Raw genomic sequence first — 18,766 nt, forward strand, 5'->3', positions numbered from 1 at the left:
ATCCATATATTTGTAGTTTAAGCTAAAACATTTAATAGAAAAATGTCTGTTTCCTCAGACCATTGAAATTTGTAACGTTTAAAGAAGGCCCCCGTTGTCTGATGGTAGCGTGCGCCACCTGTAACGCCGAAGATCCTGGTTCCAAGCCAGAATAGAACAAAAGTGTTTTCTGCCTTGCAGATGCGGTTCTCAGAAGCCAATTTGTAGGAGAAATTAAATGGAAAAATACGAAAATTAGAAAAGAAGCTCGAAAAAGACGATATCCTGTGGTTTGGAGCTGAAAATTTAAAACATAAAATTAGAAGAGAAGCTCGAAAAAGAGAATTTCCTGTGGTTTGGAGCTGAAAATTTAAAAAATAAACCAATTAAAGATATTTAACTGTGCAATATGTGGTCCCGAAGTCCCGTTTTTTTTTTGTTGGCTCGGGAAGCCCGAACCTGGGGAAGGCTTTCCGAAAGTGTTCTTGTAGGGAATGAAAACAATCGATAAAGTATTTTTAAAGTCCCCGATAATAGAAATGAAAACTATCGGTAGCTTCCTATCACTGGCACAATCACAGCTGATGATTGGAAATTTGTGATCAAACTGCATATACAATACGTAACATTTAGTATAAAATAATAATATATATGTTACTGATCAAAAATTAGATAAGAAATGGCACTTTTTCAAATGAAATGGTTACGGCGTTTCGTGCGCAGAAACACAAACCCCATACCGGAAGACAGAGCAGCGTTATGGAAGGAGCGTTTAAGTATTGCATATGCGCTGCTGGCATGGAATGCCTTCGGATTTGTTTGCTATATGATGTATACCGGTCGTGCAGATTGGCCGCGCTATTATGGCTACAAAACTGAGGAAGAGGCGAATTTAACACCAGCTCAACATTTTTCTTCTACCCTGAACGTAACAAAAGGCAAAATCATACGATACTCTGGATTTACGCGTGTTGGTGAAACGGAATTTGATAACACGATCAATAAAGAAGCGCCAAAATAAAAGTTTATTAGAAACATTTACGGAACATGCGTATAAAATAAATAAAAAAGGAGGATCTTTCTTTTTGATATTCCAAAATCACATTTCAGTTTATGAGTTAGCAATTTTAGTTTAACACTTTATACTCGTGTTACAATTTTGATGTTCGAGTTTAAAATGAAATAATAGGAAAGCCTGCTAGTTTCAATATTACGCACGCTTATGCGCAAGGGAGAGTGACAATTTGGTTGGAGATTCTATACAATTATTTATTACGCTTACCATAGTTTGAATTAATTAAAGCGACCTTCTTTTCTTGGTTTCCCGGGTTCAGTCCGTCCTTTAATGTTTTAATATTTGAGCAATAACAGCAGTACAGGCAGGTTGCGGATGAATTTAAAAATATATAGCACAACAATCTACTATGGTTACCAAAGAAGCGTTTGATACCCATGTTTTCAAAACCAATCAAAAATCACTGTTTCTTGAGCTCCCGTTATTTAAGTGTATATCATAATTTATTGTTATATAAGCGCTCTTAAAATAAAAATAAAATACTTTTTAGATATCTTATGTTGATGTAAACTAATATACATACATTGGTAGTACTTATATAAATTTTACTAAACATTATCGGCACCTAATATTAGCGGTATTCACCCCTGGCCGTTAGTTCTCAAGTCGATAGTTTTTTATGAGTATTTTGTTTTTATAAATTGTAATTCCACATTTTTAATAAAACAAAGTACAATGCTATACATAAAAAAACTACCGACTACTAAATTAACACTTAAGATGTGAATTTGCCGCTGTGGTTCTTGTAATGTGCAGAAAAAGATGTCAAATACAGAATATTAATTTCTTACATATCTATGTATTTCCAACAATTATTCGGTTAATTATCCGCCTTATTAACTTCAGCATTATGATGTGGGTCGGAATCGTCAATGAATTCAACATGCGTGAATGGAAAATGGCCTTTTTTACCATTTAATTCGCCCTCCCACTGACCATTTATATTAGTTTTAGTTACTTTAATTATATCGCCAATCTCCAGTTTTAAAGCGGTTTTATCGTATGCATTGGGTACACGGGCTTGTTTTACACACGCAAATGCTGGTAGTTTTCGATGAAGATCAGACTGTTTAAGCGAATTGCTTAATTGGTGATCATTTGTATTTGAAAGCTGTGGACCAGCACTTGCCAGAAGTGGTGAACGACGGCTACTGATAGGTGGTAGATTAATGCCACAAACACTACCACTTGGTAAGGCAGCGTTATGCGCTATACAATTATCATCTCTGCTTTCTTCGTATCTTTGAACGTAAGGTACTGGTATTTGACCGATTTGTCCTTGTTGATTTCTAGCTGTCCACCATTGATCTTCGTCTTTTCTTAGTACAGTCAAAACCTCTCCCCGCCTAAATGGCAGATCATCTTGGTCGGTACCGTCAAAATCAAACTTTCCAATTACTTTTTCCAACTTTCTTTGAGCAGGCCGTCGTAGTGGTGTAGTGTCAAGATAGTGCAAAGTATAAAATGTTAAGAGTTTTGGCAGATTTTCAAACACTTGATCACCTATTCTGTAGAAAATTTGATCGTCCTGAAGAATTTTGTTTATAATGTAGTTGCTAACTTTGGAGTCCTCTCTAACGCACAGCACATAATCACCAACTATTGAATTACTATCACGCACTAGAAACACACCGCGTTCACGTTCATTCATGAGCACTTCAGTGGCATCCTGACGAGACATTGCCCCAAAGTACCAACTGTTCCGATCTGACACATCAAACGTATCCATTATATTTATGGTGGCACCACGAACTTGTATAGGTTGTGTATCGCAAAAGCAATTTCATTTATTAAAGGGGCGATATTGCAAAATGCACTTTACTTTTATTTTTGATTCCCTGGAAGTCTTTAATATTCAAAAATTACACACTGGCACAATTCGCTTAAAATTTCAGAAAATTAACCAGAATATTTTGTTAAAGATGGCACTCTGCTTTAATACGACAAATGTTGATGCAAAGCTATCGATCTTTGTTATATCTGTCACCACATTTCACATCCCAGATTGCGCATTCACGAAGTCAAAATTGCTTCGTTCTACGCATCTACGTCACAGTTGACTGCTTGAGCGAATGAAAGAAAGAACAAAAGCTAAAGGAAAATGACGTATGAAATGCCACTAAAAAACAGCTGACCTTTTAACATGCGCAATGCGCAATCTCCTAAGTGTGATTTGTGATCTGTCACTTACGATGATCAATCATATGACTGCACAAATCACACACAGACGATTGTGTGTGTGATTTGTGATATGACTGTTCCCATGACTAAAGGGCCAATTAATGGTGATTTAAAACCATATAACCATAACCAGATAAAACAGCTAATCGAACCAACCTTATGGAAATCAATGTAATCGATTAATGGTACCATACCATAGCCAACCAATTGGTTTTTGGTTTCTCGCCATATCCATAACCTAAAAATATTTGAGTTGGTGAATTTAATAACTTTTTGTAGATTTTATTCATTGTTTTGGATACATTATGACTAAGCGACTTATGTTTTGTGGAATATGTTTGAAATTTTTTGCCTCTTCTTCATTTTTATGATATTTTCACGATTTTTAGGTTAAGGCACCATTAATCGACCACAGGATCACAGGCCCCCCCTCCTAAAAATCACAAAATTATCATCCGCAACTCAAGGAAACTCTTAGTTTATGAAATATAAGCTTTTTAATTACCAAATTTAGTAAAATTTCAACTTAAGTCCTGTACTTAAAATTCGGGTCGATAGCGGTATCAAAAGACGCGTATTGTCGTCGAGATTCAGAATTTGAAAGCATAAATTTTATTTTTTATCTCTTTTAAAAGTTATTCACGGAAAACCCATCGGCACTATTTTTGCTTTTTTCGTTATTGCAATTAAACAAACGAAAACATATGAAGCATGGCGGAACGATACAAGGTGGCAGCATGAGACAGCTGATAATTAACTTTATTTATTTGATTTGATACATCAACTTCCGGCGCAGTACGATTTTGACATTTGTCCATCGAATTTACAAAAACAAAGTACATGGAATCTTTATTTATGTTTGTAGGTATGTCACAATGCTGCCACCTTGTATCGTTCCGCCATGCTATGAAGGTTGTGAATAGTGTTGCCAGCTCCGCAACAATATCTTTTTATATTGGTATAACATTATAAAGTGGTGGCATGTCGACATAAATGCAAACAAACATACACTAGCCGTGTTTTTTTTTTAAACACGTATACGTTTCGTTTGCGGGTGAAAAAAACGCCTATCCTCGCTTAGATAATGCTTAGGAGACCCATCTATCGGCTGTGGTTAAACAACTAGCTACAGCAACAGGGTGTACCGAAAAGCAGAGACACAACGCTCTGATGGCCATAGGGTATAACATATACCTGAATCAGTTGAGATGAATTGTGGACACACATAGAATACATAGAATTAGTGTAGAGGGTGAAACAAAGACACATATTTCAGTTACGTCTGAGTATAATGCGTATTGAAATTTAGTAGGAGAAAATTTTGGCGCAACAATTTCAGAGGTGTATTTAAAGTTTGTCGCTTAGCAGTCCATATCAAGTTTAAGCGTTAAAAGATATACGCGTGTTAAAAAACACGGCTACTATCAATGTATTTTGTTTTTGTAATTCTCTGAATAATTTGAAATTAATGTATTTAATTGGAACAAGTGCAGAAAAAAAAAAAAAACTTCGGATTTTATAGATATTTTTATGCTGATTCCAACGGTATATTTCTTTTTTGGTGCAAATGAAAGGTTTGGGGTAATTCCATGTCAAAAGGCGAAATTATGAATTTTTCAAATCAAAATATCTGCGAAACTAGTAGATGGATTTCAAAATTTAAAAAATCGAAATATAACATAAAAATACCTTTCATCTGATGTATATTTATCTTTAACTTTTCTAGTCTTTATTTACCAAAAAATTGAAAAAGCTCTTTTTTGCATTCGTGGACGATCCAACACCGGCTGCGCCATGCACAGTAATTCTGCGTAGAACACCTTTCTGCATAGGCGGCCTTCGGTCGCGCTTATAAAAAATAACCCTGGGCTACGCCATGCCAAGTCCAGGTGTGTGGTATAAACGTGGCTACCGCCACGGTTGTTGTTGTTGTTGTTGTAGCGATAAGGTTACTCCCCGAAGGCTTTGGGGAGTGTTATCGATGTGATGGTCCTTTGCCGGATACAAATCCGGTACGCTCCGGTACCATAGCACCATTAAGGTGCTAGCCCGACCATCTCGGGAACGATTTATGTGGACACATTAAACCTTCAGGCCATTCCATCCCTCCCTACCTCCAAGTTCCATGAGGAGCTTGGGGTCGCCAGAGCCTCGTCTGTTAGTGAAACAGGATCCGCCGCGGATAGGTGAGGTTGACAAATGGGTTTGGAGAAGCTATATATTGCGCTGGCAACCTGAAAGGCTGCGCTACACAGCCCCTTGAATCTGGTATTTTAGTCGCCTCTTACGACAGGCATACCTACCGCGGGTATATTCTGATCCCCCAACCCGCTGGGGTCTACCGCCACGGTGATGTCCTTCTGCGTAGTACACCCTTCTGCAGAAGAGAAAAGACGAGAAGAGAAAAGAAGAGAAGAGAAAAGAAGAGGAGAGAAGAGAAAGGAAGAGAAGTTCATTTTTAGTGACATTTCATTGGTCAATACAGTGAGTGAATCGACCGCGGGTACCTCCGAAACCGGGGTGGGATCCATAGTATTTTTGCGCAGAACAACTACCGCTTATAAAAAATAACCCTGGGCTACGCCATGCCAAGTCCGGGTGTGTGGTACCGCCACGATGGTGATGCACAATTTTTTTGTGGGTACAACACAACAACAACCACATGAAATTCGCCAACTTCAACTGCAAATATCTACGGACAGAGATACAATTTTTCTTTTCCGCCTTCGGATTATTGTTTTCGAGATTAAAACGCGTCTTTTGACACCTCTCTCGATATTTTTGGTAGCGTATTAGCAGTCGACCCCTCAACTAGACTTTTACCCAAATATCTCTTGACAATCCCAAATTTTTATTTTCCGCCTTCGGATTATTGTTGTCGAGGTCAATACGTGTCTTTTGTTACCTCTCTCCATATTTTTGGACGCGTATTAGCAGTCGACCCTTCAACTAGACTTTTACCCGTATTGCTAACCGCACTACAAACAGACGAACGATTGTCGTTTTGGGCATAGTAGCGTTAAAGATTATGAGGCTGCAGTTTTTCGGTTGTCCCTAAAAAATCCCAGCGGAGCAATTCTGACCATCTGTTTTGTGGCCTTATCAAGCAGTCGTATACCAACACTGCTGCGGCGCAAAAACAACAAATTTTCAAACACCCCACATTGTGGCATTTCGTAAGCCCGATGTGGCAACATTCCAAAGTCATCTTTGATTCCATAATCAAAATAAAATACGTCGTCGTCATACGTTTTTTGTTTACTGTAGAATTTGGATTTATTTCCTATTTTTCTCAATTTTCGATTTCATATTGCAAAATTCTAACACATACCGCATATAAAAACAACAAAAAAAAAACTTTAAACAAATGTAGGCAACAGTTAAACAACAAAAATAAATCCACTGCTGCATAGAAAATGTTATTAAAAAAACACATAAAAAACGGAAACGTAGCAATCAAAATAATACAACAAAAAGTGCAAAATTAACATAAAAACTATTTATGACAGCACGAAGGCCGACAGGCGCAGCAGTGCAACAAACAAGTTCCAATTTGTAATGTGAGTAAGAAAAGTGAAGACAATAAAACGATTTGTGACCGCAACGGAGAAATTTGGTTGACAAAGCACACAAAAAGCAAAACGAGAAAACCCCCTAGATAGCAGGTAGTAAAAATTCAACAAATAGGAAAACTTGCATCAAAGGATGCTTCCAAGGCAACAAGCAACGCAGCAGCAATGCATCAATTCGGAATTTCGCAAACGACAAATTGATACACTTAAAGTATTTAACGACAAGTAAGTACCTACATAGGTACCTATAAGTAATCAAAATATTTATTAACCCGTTTGACATTGTCCAATTAACATATCAATTTTGTTCTTTCTCTTTTTATATATCATCCTTAGTGTTGTTGAAGTGGCGGAGCAAGAGGAGTATTGCATACATTTTGAATCTGGTGATCGCACATTGCTACTAACAGTAAAACTTGGTGTTAATTTTCCAAATGAACGACCAAAAATAGTTATATCACCTACTGTGCAACATCATTGGGTTAATATTACAACAGGAGAAGTGGAAACTGCGCCGGGATTACTCAACGTAAGTGCTTTTTAAGTTTGTTTCAAGTTATTTGAAAGGTTTGTTATATCTATAAGTAGATGACCTTTATGTTGTCAAATCAAAAACTTGGCGGTCAGGGATATACTAACATTAAACAGCTGTGCACCCCCTAATATTTGATCACGATTGTGATGGTTGACCTTCATATTAACGATTTATTCATTCGAAAAGAAATGTGTTGGTTTTTGGTACGTAATCAACGCTTCATACTCATAAGATCAAGGATATGATGCGCTATACATACATATATCCAAGTACAAGGATTCATGTGGGCAAATCATTATAAGTGTATTTAGTGTAGTTGTGATGCTGAGTTACAAGCCAATTGACGTATGCAATATTTCAATTGTTAAGATAAGTACAGAAATAGAAAGCACAGCAAAGTGTAAAGTAACGAACATAAGTTCAAAGGCTTGTTAAACGGCGAAATAAAATACGAAATGATGTTCAATTATATGTTCGTCATGTGTTAAATAAATAAATGTAAGGCGCGATAACCTCCGAAGAGATCTAAGGCCGAGCTTCTCTTCCAATTTGCGTCGTGCTCCTCTTGATTTTCCCTACAAATTGGCCGGACGGGACCTACATGTTTTATGCCGACTCCGAACGGCATCTGCAAGGCAGATGAGTTTTCACTGAGAGCTTTTCATGGCAGAAATACACCCGGAGCGCTTGCCAAACACTGCCGAGGGGCGACCCCGCTTAGAAAAATTTTCTTCTAATTGAAAAACCTTTTTTCTAAAATTTTGAAGTTGCTTTGCCCGGGGTGTGAACCCAGGGCATACGGTGTGGCAGGCGGAGCACGCTACCATCACACACGGTCATACATTTGTATATTTATTTATACACAAAATTATCTTTATCAACTGTCCTCACCCATATTGCATTTCGAAGATTATTTTTAATAATTTCTAAATAAGGTGTACTGAGTCTTTACGGCTCATTTTGATGGTTAAAAAAGATTAATTCTGTCCGGGATTAAAAAAGACTTAAATACTAGTTGGGAAAATCTATTTAATTCTCAGGACGTCAGCGCTTGCTACGATACCTTTCTGTATAAGTTGTGTGAGATTTTTAATATCAAGGTGCCTCCTCTTGGGCCAAAACTATACAAACTGCCTTGGTACAACCAAGCTCTAAAAAATTTAAAAAATAAACGAAATAAGTATAACAAGTTTTATAGGGCTAATACTACGGATACGTTCCTCAAGGAGCAATATACAACTAGTGTGAAACAGTTTAACGTTCTCGATAAATTTCTGTATAACCAGTATATGGGAAGGCTCGAAACGGATCTAAAAGAAAATCCTAAGGCTTTTTGGAATTTTATTCGCTCCAAACGTGGCTCTTCTAATATTCCCACTTGCATGCACTTTAATGGCAAGTGCGCGCAGTCTCTGGATGATTCTGTTGAACTCTTTGCTGAATTCTTTAAATCTAATTTTGAAGGTGATGTTGCTGTTCCGAATCTGCTCTCTGCTGTCAATGAACGATTGGATTTTGGATCGCTACGGACTCCAATACTGACGTTGGCAATGTTATGTTAACACTAAAGCCCTCACTGAAATGCGACAGTGATGGCGTCTGCGCGTATGTTCTGAAGCACTGCAGTGTATCTTTATCTTCACCTCTTTGCTACATCTTTAATTTGTCTCTCTCATCTAGCATTTTTATAGATAGATGGAAACGTGCTTCGATAACACCGATTTTCAAAACCGGGAATAAAAACGATGTTTAAAACTATCGGCCTATTGCTAAACTTACTGTCTGTTCGAAACTTTTCGAAAATATAATAAAAGATAAACTATCCTTTATAGTCAAACGCATTGTTGAACCCAATCAACATGGTTTTACTGCCGGACGCTTTACTGTCACTAACTTGGCGTCTTTCTCGGATTTTTGTAAATCCGCATTTAAAGATGGATCTCAAATTGATGTTATATACACGGACTTCTCGAAGGCCTTCGACGAGGTCTTTCACCAGATTCTTTTATATAAACTTGAGTGTATTGGCTTTCACTCTGTGTTTTTAAGCTGGTTGAAATCCTACCTGACGAATAGGCTCTTGTGTGTTAAGATCGAAAATCTTAAGTCTAACTCATTTGTCCCAACATCTGGAGTGCCTCAGGGAAGTATTCTCGGTCTACTCCTATTTGTGCTTTTCATAAATGATATTGGTTCCTGCTTCAAAAACTCCAGTTTTCTGCTATTTGCTGATGATCGTAAATTTTTCCGTAGAATTAATGCCCCTTCGGATTCCTGCCTTCTGCAAAGTGACCTTAATAATGTGGATGATTGGTGTCGCGCTAATAATCTTTTCTTAAATGTTAAAAAATGCTTTAGTATGTCTTTCTCAAAATCCATGAGTTACTATTCTTCGTTGTACTCTATTTCAGGCATCCAGTTGGCGTCAATTAACGAACATGTTGATCTAGGCGTTGTCTTTGACTCAAAATTCACATTCACCATTCACATATGTTATGTGCTCCCAATGGCCTACAGGAACCTTGCTTTTCTTCGCAGATATGCAAGGGACTTTAAAGATCCGTATACTAAGAAAGCCCTATATATATCGTTACTGCGCTCCAAAATTGAATATGCTTCCAATATCTGGAACCCCATCTACAGTAATCATTCGGCCAGAATAGAAAGAGTTCAAAGAAAGTTTGTCCGTTTTGCTTTGAACTCCATACATTTTGATAACCCGCTGCCTTCTTATTCTTCTCGTTGTCAACTGATCAATCTGCAATCACTTGAAGCGAGGAGTACGGTGCACTTGGTTATGTTTGTGTATGACTTAATTGTGGGCTCTTTGGACTGTGCGACTCTTCTTGAGAAAATATCGTTTAATGTGCCGCAAAAAAATTTGCGCGCATTCCTGCCTTTTTACTTGAGTTCTTGTAGAGCAAATTACTTTTATTTTAGCCCAATTTTCCGCGCCCTTACTGAATTAAATAAAATCTCTACTAGACTAAATATTGATTTTTCTGCGTCCAGAGATACATTCAAGGCTTCCTTTGTCTTACTCTTTACATAATGTTGTACCTAATGTATATGTTTAATACCTATATTTATTTTATTTTTAATATGTTATTGTATCTAGTCTGTAAGATTCTTGATCATAGACTGAATTAATAAACTATACTACTAATTTTACCGAATTCTAAAAAGGTGAAACGACGACAGACGTAACTCTGACATAATTAACGACATAAGTCTATGATAACTTATTGTGGAATGAAAGAGGCTCTGGCTCAAAAAGTTAAGCTAATGTGCGGATTAAATTCGGATATTTGAACTATTTTAATATGCTTGCTTCACTTAACTAATTGTCAATCCAATATAAACAAAATTTATATTTCATAAGAATCTTCAATAGTTACACTCTCTTTTCTACTTACAGTACTCAGAACATTCTGATTTAGGGCGCGTTGTTCAAGCGATTATACGTGAATTTGAGCGTTTTCCGCCACCGACAGTTCAAGCTGGCAGCCCAATTAATATACCAACACGTTCGAGTAATGCGACGCCACCAAATATTGCGGCTAAATCGTTAGATAGTAGCAAAGAAAATTCACCACTGGATTCAACAAAATCTTGTAAAATTAATGAAAGTAGTTTGCCAAATCTTTCCACTTTATCGCTAGATGAGCTTAAACAGCTAGATACTGATCCGGAGTTTTTCGATGATTTTATAGAGGAGATGTCTGTGGTGCAGCATTTGAATGAAGAGCTCGATTCGATGATTAATCAAGTGGAAATAATATCGCGTAAGTGTGTGGTATTAGTTTTGGGATAGATGCAATATAAAAATAAATTGTGAATCTATTGAGTTCACGATATCACTAGTACACACATAGCATTAATCATATTCACTAGTTAAGAGCTATTACGATTAGAAAACTTGTTTTCGTTCAGAAACTAATTCATTCTATTTCAATATCAAGCATGTAAAAACTTTTTTTTAATTTTCGGCAGGTGAAAATGAATCGAAGGAGACACATTTGGTTGAATTGAAACGCAAACTAAGCGATGATGTTACTGCACTGAAAAATCTCGGTGAAAAATGCGATAAATTAAATAAAAAGTACTTGAAGAAATCAGAGGAGTATGCGCCGCAGCATATACGTGTAAGTACTATATTACATACATATATCATCTGTTTTCACAAATATACATATGAGCCACATTGCTTTTGCAATTTTTTCAGGAGCTCCTACAAATAGCCGCTTCAAATGCAGACAACGATTGTGATCGCCATGTAGAGCAATTCCTTAATGGCAAAATTGATGTACAAACGTTTTTAAATAATTACACACATTCGAAGAAAGTTAGTGCTGAACGCAAGGCCAAAGAAGAACGTTTGGGTCATCAGTTAAACGCTTTAGAGCGTGCCGGCATATAAAAGCTTAGCTAAGGAAATAATTTGGTTTTGTCATCTCATATACACACGAAGAAAGGCTGCAGGAAATTACGGCATTAAAAAAGCGCATGCATTTGAGCGACAACTGAATGAATAGCTGTTTAAGATACGTTTTTGAAGCTTAGTTAATAAAGGGCCACATTTGGTGGCAAACAACAAAACTTCCTTCAGCAACATCCTATGTGCAGTGTAGTTATAATAAGCTTGTATTTTTTTTCAAGACAAATGTTAGTGTATGCATTTTTATCGTAATCTATATTAGGTGTCATGTGCTGTCTAATATTTAACTTTTTTTTAGTAGATAAATGAACATAGGTAAATTGACATGTTCTTTTCATATTTGAAACCTAAAAAATCACCAAAAATTTATGTCATAATTAAATAAAATTTAAACTTAAATTAAAAATTGAATTCTCTTAGTCAAGCAGCTAATCCACTACATACATTTAAATTAATTATTTATATTTAATTGTTTATTTTAAAGAAAGAAATTTTTTCTTTTGTTGAGAAAACAAGTATACCAATATTGTCTTAAAAAGTACATAAATTAATTTAAAAAACAAAATCATGTAATTTCACTATGTCTACGTAAATAATACTAAATAGCATTACAAATATATTATAATGCGAAAAAAAATATTAAAAGAAAACCAGTGATATGTCTTTTTTACAAAGATTTCAGGTACAAAATCGAATGCCTACACAAAAAAAAAAAAAATCTTACGCGATCAAAACTGAAAAACGCTTTAGGAAGGAGAGTCAATAAGTTGTTCGCGTCTTCTGAAAAAAGTGTGTCTTTAGGTGATCTCGCAATTTAGGCTCCAGTTTGCAATACTTAAATTATGATACAAATTCTGTAACAGGGAGAGAGATAAAGGGCGTTTTGCGAAATGACAGCCGACATAGGATGATATTCCACTCAACAGTCGTTTCGACGCTTTCTCTTTTCGTGTGTCATTTCAAAATGTTGACTCCACCAAGCAAAAAGTTCTTATATTACGAGGCAATTTGATGCCATATGTGAACTAGTTACTATGCAATACTTGCGGGATCCTTTTTTTTATAATTGGGGAAATTGATAGTGTTTATGGTTTTCTAACATGGAACAGGTGTCAAACTTCATTGGAACAAATAGCTTATATCCTTAGATACATATGTATACATTTTTCGCTTTTATTATAAACATAAGGCAAGTACCTAGCAGTTCAAAAATTACAGCAAATGTTTTTTTTTTTTTTGTTCTTTCTTTAAATTTAAACATGTATGTAATTTACTATTAGTTTCAAACAAATGTTGTGCTTTGCTGCACAAAATTGAGCTGAGTTAGACTTATTAGTATATCCCTGCGTTATTTTGGAACATTACGTGTAAGCATTTACTTGCATGGTAATTTAAAATGTTTGCATACGTATAACACTGGTTTGCAGCCAAAATGCACCAGAGACGCCATTATGAAATTCCTCTGTAAAATCACCCCCTGATTCCGAAAATCAAGGTTAGTTTTAATTCTATGGTAACGTTTTTGAGATATATACGAATAACCGTTTTTTCAAAACAAAACAAAAAAAAAAAAAATTGCGTCCACTTAATCATATATATCTCAAGAACGAATTGAGCAATTAGCAAACACAACACACTTTGGTAGACCCTGCAGATTCAAAGGTAACGAACAATCATTACGGACTTTTTAAATTTTTTTCGTGAAAATTTAAAAAAATTTGTACTTTGCGAGGGAGGATCTCGGAAACTTTTTATTTTTTTGCAGATTTTTTTCCCCTCTAAGCTCTGTTTTATTACAAAAAAAAATAAGATTTCATTCAACAAAATCGATGGACTAATACAAAAGTTATAAGCATTCGAGTAAATATATCCGTTTAATACTTAAGTACCCTACTGGTACATATGTGTTAGTATTCGCTAACTAACTGATATACGAATACTAACACATATGCACCAGTAGGGTACTTAAGTATTGAATGGAAATATTTACATGAATGCTTATATCTTTTGTATTAGTCAATCGATTTTGTTGAACGAAAGCTTTTTTGTTTTTTTTTGTAATAAAACAGAGCTTAGAGATAAAAAAACTTTGCAAAAAAATAAAAAGTTTTCGAGATCCTTCCTCGCAAAGTACAAATTTTTTTATATTTTTACAAAAAAATTTAAAAAATCCGTAATGATTGTTCGTTATCTTTCAATCTGCAGGGTCTAGCAACAAGTGTTGTATTCACAGTTTACAGCAAATTTTATTACCTTTTAAAAGCTTCAAACCCGTTTTGGAATTGCTCAATTCGTTCTTGAGATATATATGATTAAGTGGACCCAATTTTTTTTTTTTTTTTTTTGTAAAACGGTGATTCGTAAATATCTCAATAAAACGTTACCATAGAATTAAAAATAACCTTGATTTTCGGAAAGGAGTTTCATAATGGCGTCTCTGGTGCAGCAAAAAAGTTGGAATGTGTGATCCAGTGTTATTTGAAAAAAGACCACTGTGTGTATTTCATTGTAAATCATTATTTACGTAACTATATAACAGTGCAAATCCCGCCGCCTATTAAAATAAGCAATACTTCATTAGGGCTACAGCTTTCCACTATTGCTTTCATCTTCAATTGGTTTCATATAAAATAATGCGTATTCACGCTTCAGCATACGATGCTGTGCACGCTGATAAGTAAAACTTATATTTCGCTTTTTATAATCTAAATAGGTGCGTACAAAATGACGATTGGTTTCATGTACATCTGGATGTTGTAAATACTCATCGATAGGCATCCATTGCGCTCGTGCAATCTCACGTTCGCATTTACAAACTTCCGAATTGAGTGGTTTCAATGCGATAACCACATACATATCGGAACAACCGAAACTTCCAGAATGAGAATGTCGTATACAAATAACTGTACGGAATTCAGTATCAATGCCCGTCTCCTCCTTCACCTCGCGTATAGCTGCGTTGACGATTTCCTCACCTTGAATTTTTGTAAAATTTAGTTTTAAAAATATTTATCAAAAACTTTACTTTTACATACCTGGCTCCACAAAACCACCTGGCAATTTCCAACTATTTGGTATTAATGCAAAACGATCACTAACTACAAGCACTTCATTATTGTCATTGACTACAAGTCCACCCACACCAAGCATCGTATGACAGAATGGTGGTATGTTAGCATGTTCGTCTGTTGGTAGCCAACGATACATTACAACAACGGAAGTTGTTGTTTTTACATGATGGAATTCAAAGCCAGCCTGGCAAATATAAGTAATTATTAGATGAAAATGTATTTATTGTAAAGTATTTGATGATATCTCACTGACTTTGGCAAGATGTGGCACCCAAGCGGCATGCTCCTTTTGTACAGTGAACCAGATTGCGCGACGTTTAATAGACATCCAATGGTCTAGCGAAGCTGTAAAGGGAGACAAGTGGGAAATAATTTGCTAGTATGTATTGGTTTTACGTAAAAGTGAGTGCGCAAATTATCATATTTGTTTGCCTTAGTGGTAAGAAATTAAAATCGAGCAGAAGTGTATAGATGTTAAAGGAACTTCGCAATCTCACATCTAAGAAATCGTAGCACCGCCTCTAGTCAAACACTAGGAAAGCTTCTTGTTGATATTGGGAGTGTTAGTTAGTGTCACCATAGCCTTATGACGAATGAGTTCGATACGTTCCGTTGGTCCGATCTGTCTGTGTGGCGATCGTCGGACCAGCCTTTATACTGTGTTTGTCTCTCCGGCAATGTCCCCCAGGTGAAGCCCTCTTTTTATTGCTACTACAACAAGACCGGTTGAAACCCTAATTTATTGAAAAAATAAGGCATCGACATATTAAAGTCCCCATCAATTAAAATGATAAAAATTCGAGCGGTCTATATAATGCCAATTCCAATCATAATAGTAGTTGGCGTAAATGCGCATGGTAGACCCGTCGAACCTTCAGATAAGTGAATTTAGTCGTTCCTTACCATAGGCAGTTGGAACCACCGTTACTGGGTGATCTAATTCAAGAAAACGGAATGTATGTAGGTACGTAATCTATGACCGTATGATATAGTTAGAGCTTATGCATAAACAACTTCAAGATTCAAACGTGTTTCTCAACATTTTTAGATGAAATAATGGTATTAATAGATCTGAAGGTCACAGCACAGTCTTAAAGCGAAATTCTCTATTTATTTTTACAGCTAACACAATCTAGGTATGTAAGTTGCTATGTGGTTGCCATGCAGCGAAACAGACTAGTTCAGAACTAGCGTTGAGCTAGACAATTGTATGCATTACTACTTCTAGCTCAATGCATTGCACTAATACTTAGAAATATATTCCTATGGCTCCTATACATGTGTAATATAAATATTACATTATCAATACGGTGGCCTAAATTTTGTACAGCATTGACGATTGATTGGAAGTGTGGATATATGGAGACTATATTATATGGTATGATTATGGTATAAAATTTGTTGTTGTTGTATTAACGATAAAGACACTCCCTGAAGGTTTTTCGATGGCTGATAGTCCTTTGCCGAATATAGACCAGGTACGTTCGTGTAACAAAGCACCATTAAGGTACTAGCTCGACCATCTCGGGAACGACTAATACGACCACTTTAACCTTCTTGGCCAACCCCGCCCCCACGGTAGGTATGCCTGTCGTAAGAGGCGACTAAAATACCAAATTGATTCAAGGGGTTGTGTGGCGCAACCTTCTCAAGGGGTTGCCAGCGTAATATATAGCTTCCCCAACCCAACTGTCAACCTCACCTACCCGTGGCGAATACCGTTTAATTAACAGGCAAGGCTATGGCGACCCCAAACTCCTGATGAATCTAGGGGGTGCGAGGGCGTTATGGCCTAGAAGGCTCCAAGTGGTCATGCCAAATCGTTCCCGAGATGGTCGGGCTAGTACCTTTATGGTGCGGAACGTACAGGATCTGCATCCGGCAAAGGACCATCAACATCGATAAAACTTCCCAAGGCCTTCGGGAGTGTCCTTATCGCTACAACAACAACAACAACAAAACACCATTATTTTAAAACTGGCTCGCAATTTTACTGCGGGGTACATATCGTTGTATTAAATTAATCAATATTAATAAATTACTGAAAAGATACACATACATACATACATTTTTCCATACATACTTTCCATATAAGTGGAGAAATAGCTAAACAAATAATTGCTTTCATTATAATTCGATGCCTACATATGTATGTACATATATACAATATAAACGTTTGAAGGTGAATAAGCTAAAAGCAATCGTCAAACAACAGCTTATCTTTAAACTTCTCTAGACGATTACTTGTTGTTCCTGTTGAATATCCAGAAACCTGGGCATCCCAACACACATCTGATTGAAGATCCAACACCGCCCAGTGGCTTAAGGAGTCATCTCCGTAAGCATTATGAGGAAATACGGCACCTGAGAACACAGCCGTATGAAGCCAAAAAACACAAGCAGGTCTTCAGTGAACTCCACAAACAGGCGTCGGACTTCTATGTCAGGAATTGCCCGGTGAATCCTGTACTCAAAGAACAATGCCCTAAACTTACAGAAGAGGAACACACACACCCTAGGGAAACGCGAGTCACTCTAGCTCAACTTCGATCTGGATACTGTAACAGGTTAAACTCTTATGCCCAGGATGGGGCGAAGCACTGCTACAACAACAACAACAACAACAAGACAAATATTTCCTTCTGCCCTATATCGACAAATTTTAGTTTTCCAGTTAGTTATTTATCAACTCACCCTGCAATTTCTTTGGAAAATCGATGCTTTCGTCATATTCCTTGGCCGATTCCACTGTGACACCATTGAAGCGATCGACGCAACCACGAAATACATCCTCACACACATCCATAACTTTAACACAAGAGTCAGGTCCTCTTAAAACAAAGAATATAATAAATTATCGATTTATATTTATGCATCAAAGCAGAAAAAGTAGAAATATCTCAACTTACTTTGATAATTTACTGGAAAAAGAACGTTTTTGTATTTTCGTTAGCGCTCGTTGACAATCGTCTAGCAGCTGTTGGCGTTGAATGGGTTGTAAAAGAGAATGACGAGATGATGACAAAACGTAGTTGCAATAACAATTTCGCTGATTGCACTTATGATAACAACTGTCAAATATATGATTTTTTGTATTGTTTTTGCTAAAACGTCTATTACACAATAACAAATGCAATGACGATGTTGACGTCGACGACCACGGCGCTGACTTTCGTAATGAAGACCACGTTGTTATTGGAGGTGATAACAGATATGCCGAGGCATCAAACAATGCCGTTCTTTTATTGAATAAAGTCCGGTTTTGCATTATGTATGTAAATTGTTTTTTTATGTTTGTATTGTTATTAGCATTCCGTAGCTGGTGGTAGTGTCTTTTATTCTGATTCATGTTAAATGAATTTGGTCGTTGTTTCGTTGACCAATGAAGGACTCTGTTCACATTGGACATCCATGTGGGCTTTAATGATGCCATTAGCAGTAGTTGTTGTGTGCTCCGCTGCTATTGAGCTTTACTTATTATAGTTTTTTTTTTTCAAACGTCTTTTACGTTCACAGCTGCTGCACTTTGGCTTAATTTATACACACTCATTGAATTATAGCACATCTTTCAGCGAGAATCATCTTTAATGTAGATAGCAATAATAAATATGAACAGATAAGGAGCTCAACTTGTTGGACTTTTTATGGCAGGCTGTATTTGCATAGTTCAAAGAATCAAAACAAACGAGCAGTCAGCTGGAAATATTCAATCCACTGAAAAGAAATTACGGTGGTGCTGCCAAGACAGAAAACAGCTGATTAGAGTGCTGCCTGAAGAAGTTGGACAGAAGTAAAGCTGGAGACATTGGTGCTTTATCGGTAACCGTATCGGTAACCTTTTAACAGCTGATTCGACCAACCTTATGAGAATCAATGCAATCGATTATTGGTGCCGCTAAGGTCGTAACCGTATCG

The 18,766-nt window shown here is 36.5% G+C and overlaps 4 protein-coding genes across 4 annotated transcripts; 2 read left to right on the forward strand and 2 right to left on the reverse strand.

Moving 5' to 3' along the window:
- The first annotated feature begins 542 nt into the window (after positions 1–542).
- Positions 543–1,552, forward strand: LOC137249637 (uncharacterized). The gene has a single exon (XM_067781336.1). It carries the CDS (start codon positions 659–661, stop codon positions 998–1,000), a length of 342 nt encoding a protein of 113 aa, XP_067637437.1. The 5' UTR covers positions 543–658; the 3' UTR covers positions 1,001–1,552.
- On the reverse strand, positions 835–3,005 carry Crk (Crk proto-oncogene, adaptor protein). The gene has a single exon (XM_067781334.1). The coding sequence runs from the start codon at positions 2,781–2,783 to the stop codon at positions 1,875–1,877; it is 909 nt and encodes a 302-aa protein (XP_067637435.1). The 5' UTR covers positions 2,784–3,005; the 3' UTR covers positions 835–1,874.
- Positions 3,006–6,435: 3,430 nt separating this feature from the next.
- On the forward strand, positions 6,436–12,430 carry Vsp37A (Vacuolar protein sorting 37A). Its single transcript, XM_067781338.1, has 5 exons — positions 6,436–7,032; positions 7,144–7,336; positions 10,761–11,127; positions 11,336–11,487; positions 11,568–12,430. The coding sequence occupies exons 1-5, from the start codon at positions 6,941–6,943 to the stop codon at positions 11,760–11,762; spliced, it is 999 nt and encodes a 332-aa protein (XP_067637439.1). The 5' UTR covers positions 6,436–6,940; the 3' UTR covers positions 11,763–12,430.
- On the reverse strand, positions 10,760–18,534 carry LOC137249638 (uncharacterized). The gene is made up of 5 exons (XM_067781337.1): positions 17,761–18,534; positions 17,546–17,682; positions 15,105–15,196; positions 14,816–15,035; positions 10,760–14,755 (listed from the first exon to the last, which is right to left on the reverse strand). The coding sequence occupies exons 1-5, from the start codon at positions 18,282–18,284 to the stop codon at positions 14,364–14,366; spliced, it is 1,365 nt and encodes a 454-aa protein (XP_067637438.1). The 5' UTR covers positions 18,285–18,534; the 3' UTR covers positions 10,760–14,363.
- Between the last annotated feature and the right edge of the window lie 232 nt (positions 18,535–18,766).

This window comes from Eurosta solidaginis, chromosome 4 (assembly GCF_040869045.1).
Source record: "Eurosta solidaginis isolate ZX-2024a chromosome 4, ASM4086904v1, whole genome shotgun sequence".
NCBI lineage: Eukaryota > Metazoa > Arthropoda > Insecta > Diptera > Tephritidae > Eurosta > Eurosta solidaginis.

Excerpts from the sequence above, each read along its gene's own strand:
- LOC137249637 (XM_067781336.1), top strand. The coding sequence starts at position 659 with ATGGCACTTTTTCAAATGAAATGGTTACGGCGTTTCGTGCGCAGAAAC.
- Crk (XM_067781334.1), bottom strand. The coding sequence starts at position 2,783 with ATGGATACGTTTGATGTGTCAGATCGGAACAGTTGGTACTTTGGGGCA.
- Vsp37A (XM_067781338.1), top strand. The coding sequence starts at position 6,941 with ATGCTTCCAAGGCAACAAGCAACGCAGCAGCAATGCATCAATTCGGAA. Across the intron at positions 7,337-10,760 it reads CTGCGCCGGGATTACTCAAC|TACTCAGAACATTCTGATTT; the intron begins GTAAGTGCTTTT and ends TTCTACTTACAG. Across the intron at positions 11,128-11,335 it reads TCAAGTGGAAATAATATCGC|GTGAAAATGAATCGAAGGAG; the intron begins GTAAGTGTGTGG and ends AATTTTCGGCAG.
- LOC137249638 (XM_067781337.1), bottom strand. The coding sequence starts at position 18,284 with ATGGCATCATTAAAGCCCACATGGATGTCCAATGTGAACAGAGTCCTT. Across the intron at positions 17,683-17,760 it reads TTTTCCAGTAAATTATCAAA|AGGACCTGACTCTTGTGTTA; the intron begins GTAAGTTGAGAT and ends CTTTGTTTTAAG. Across the intron at positions 15,197-17,545 it reads TTTTCCAAAGAAATTGCAGG|CTTCGCTAGACCATTGGATG; the intron begins GTGAGTTGATAA and ends CTCCCTTTACAG.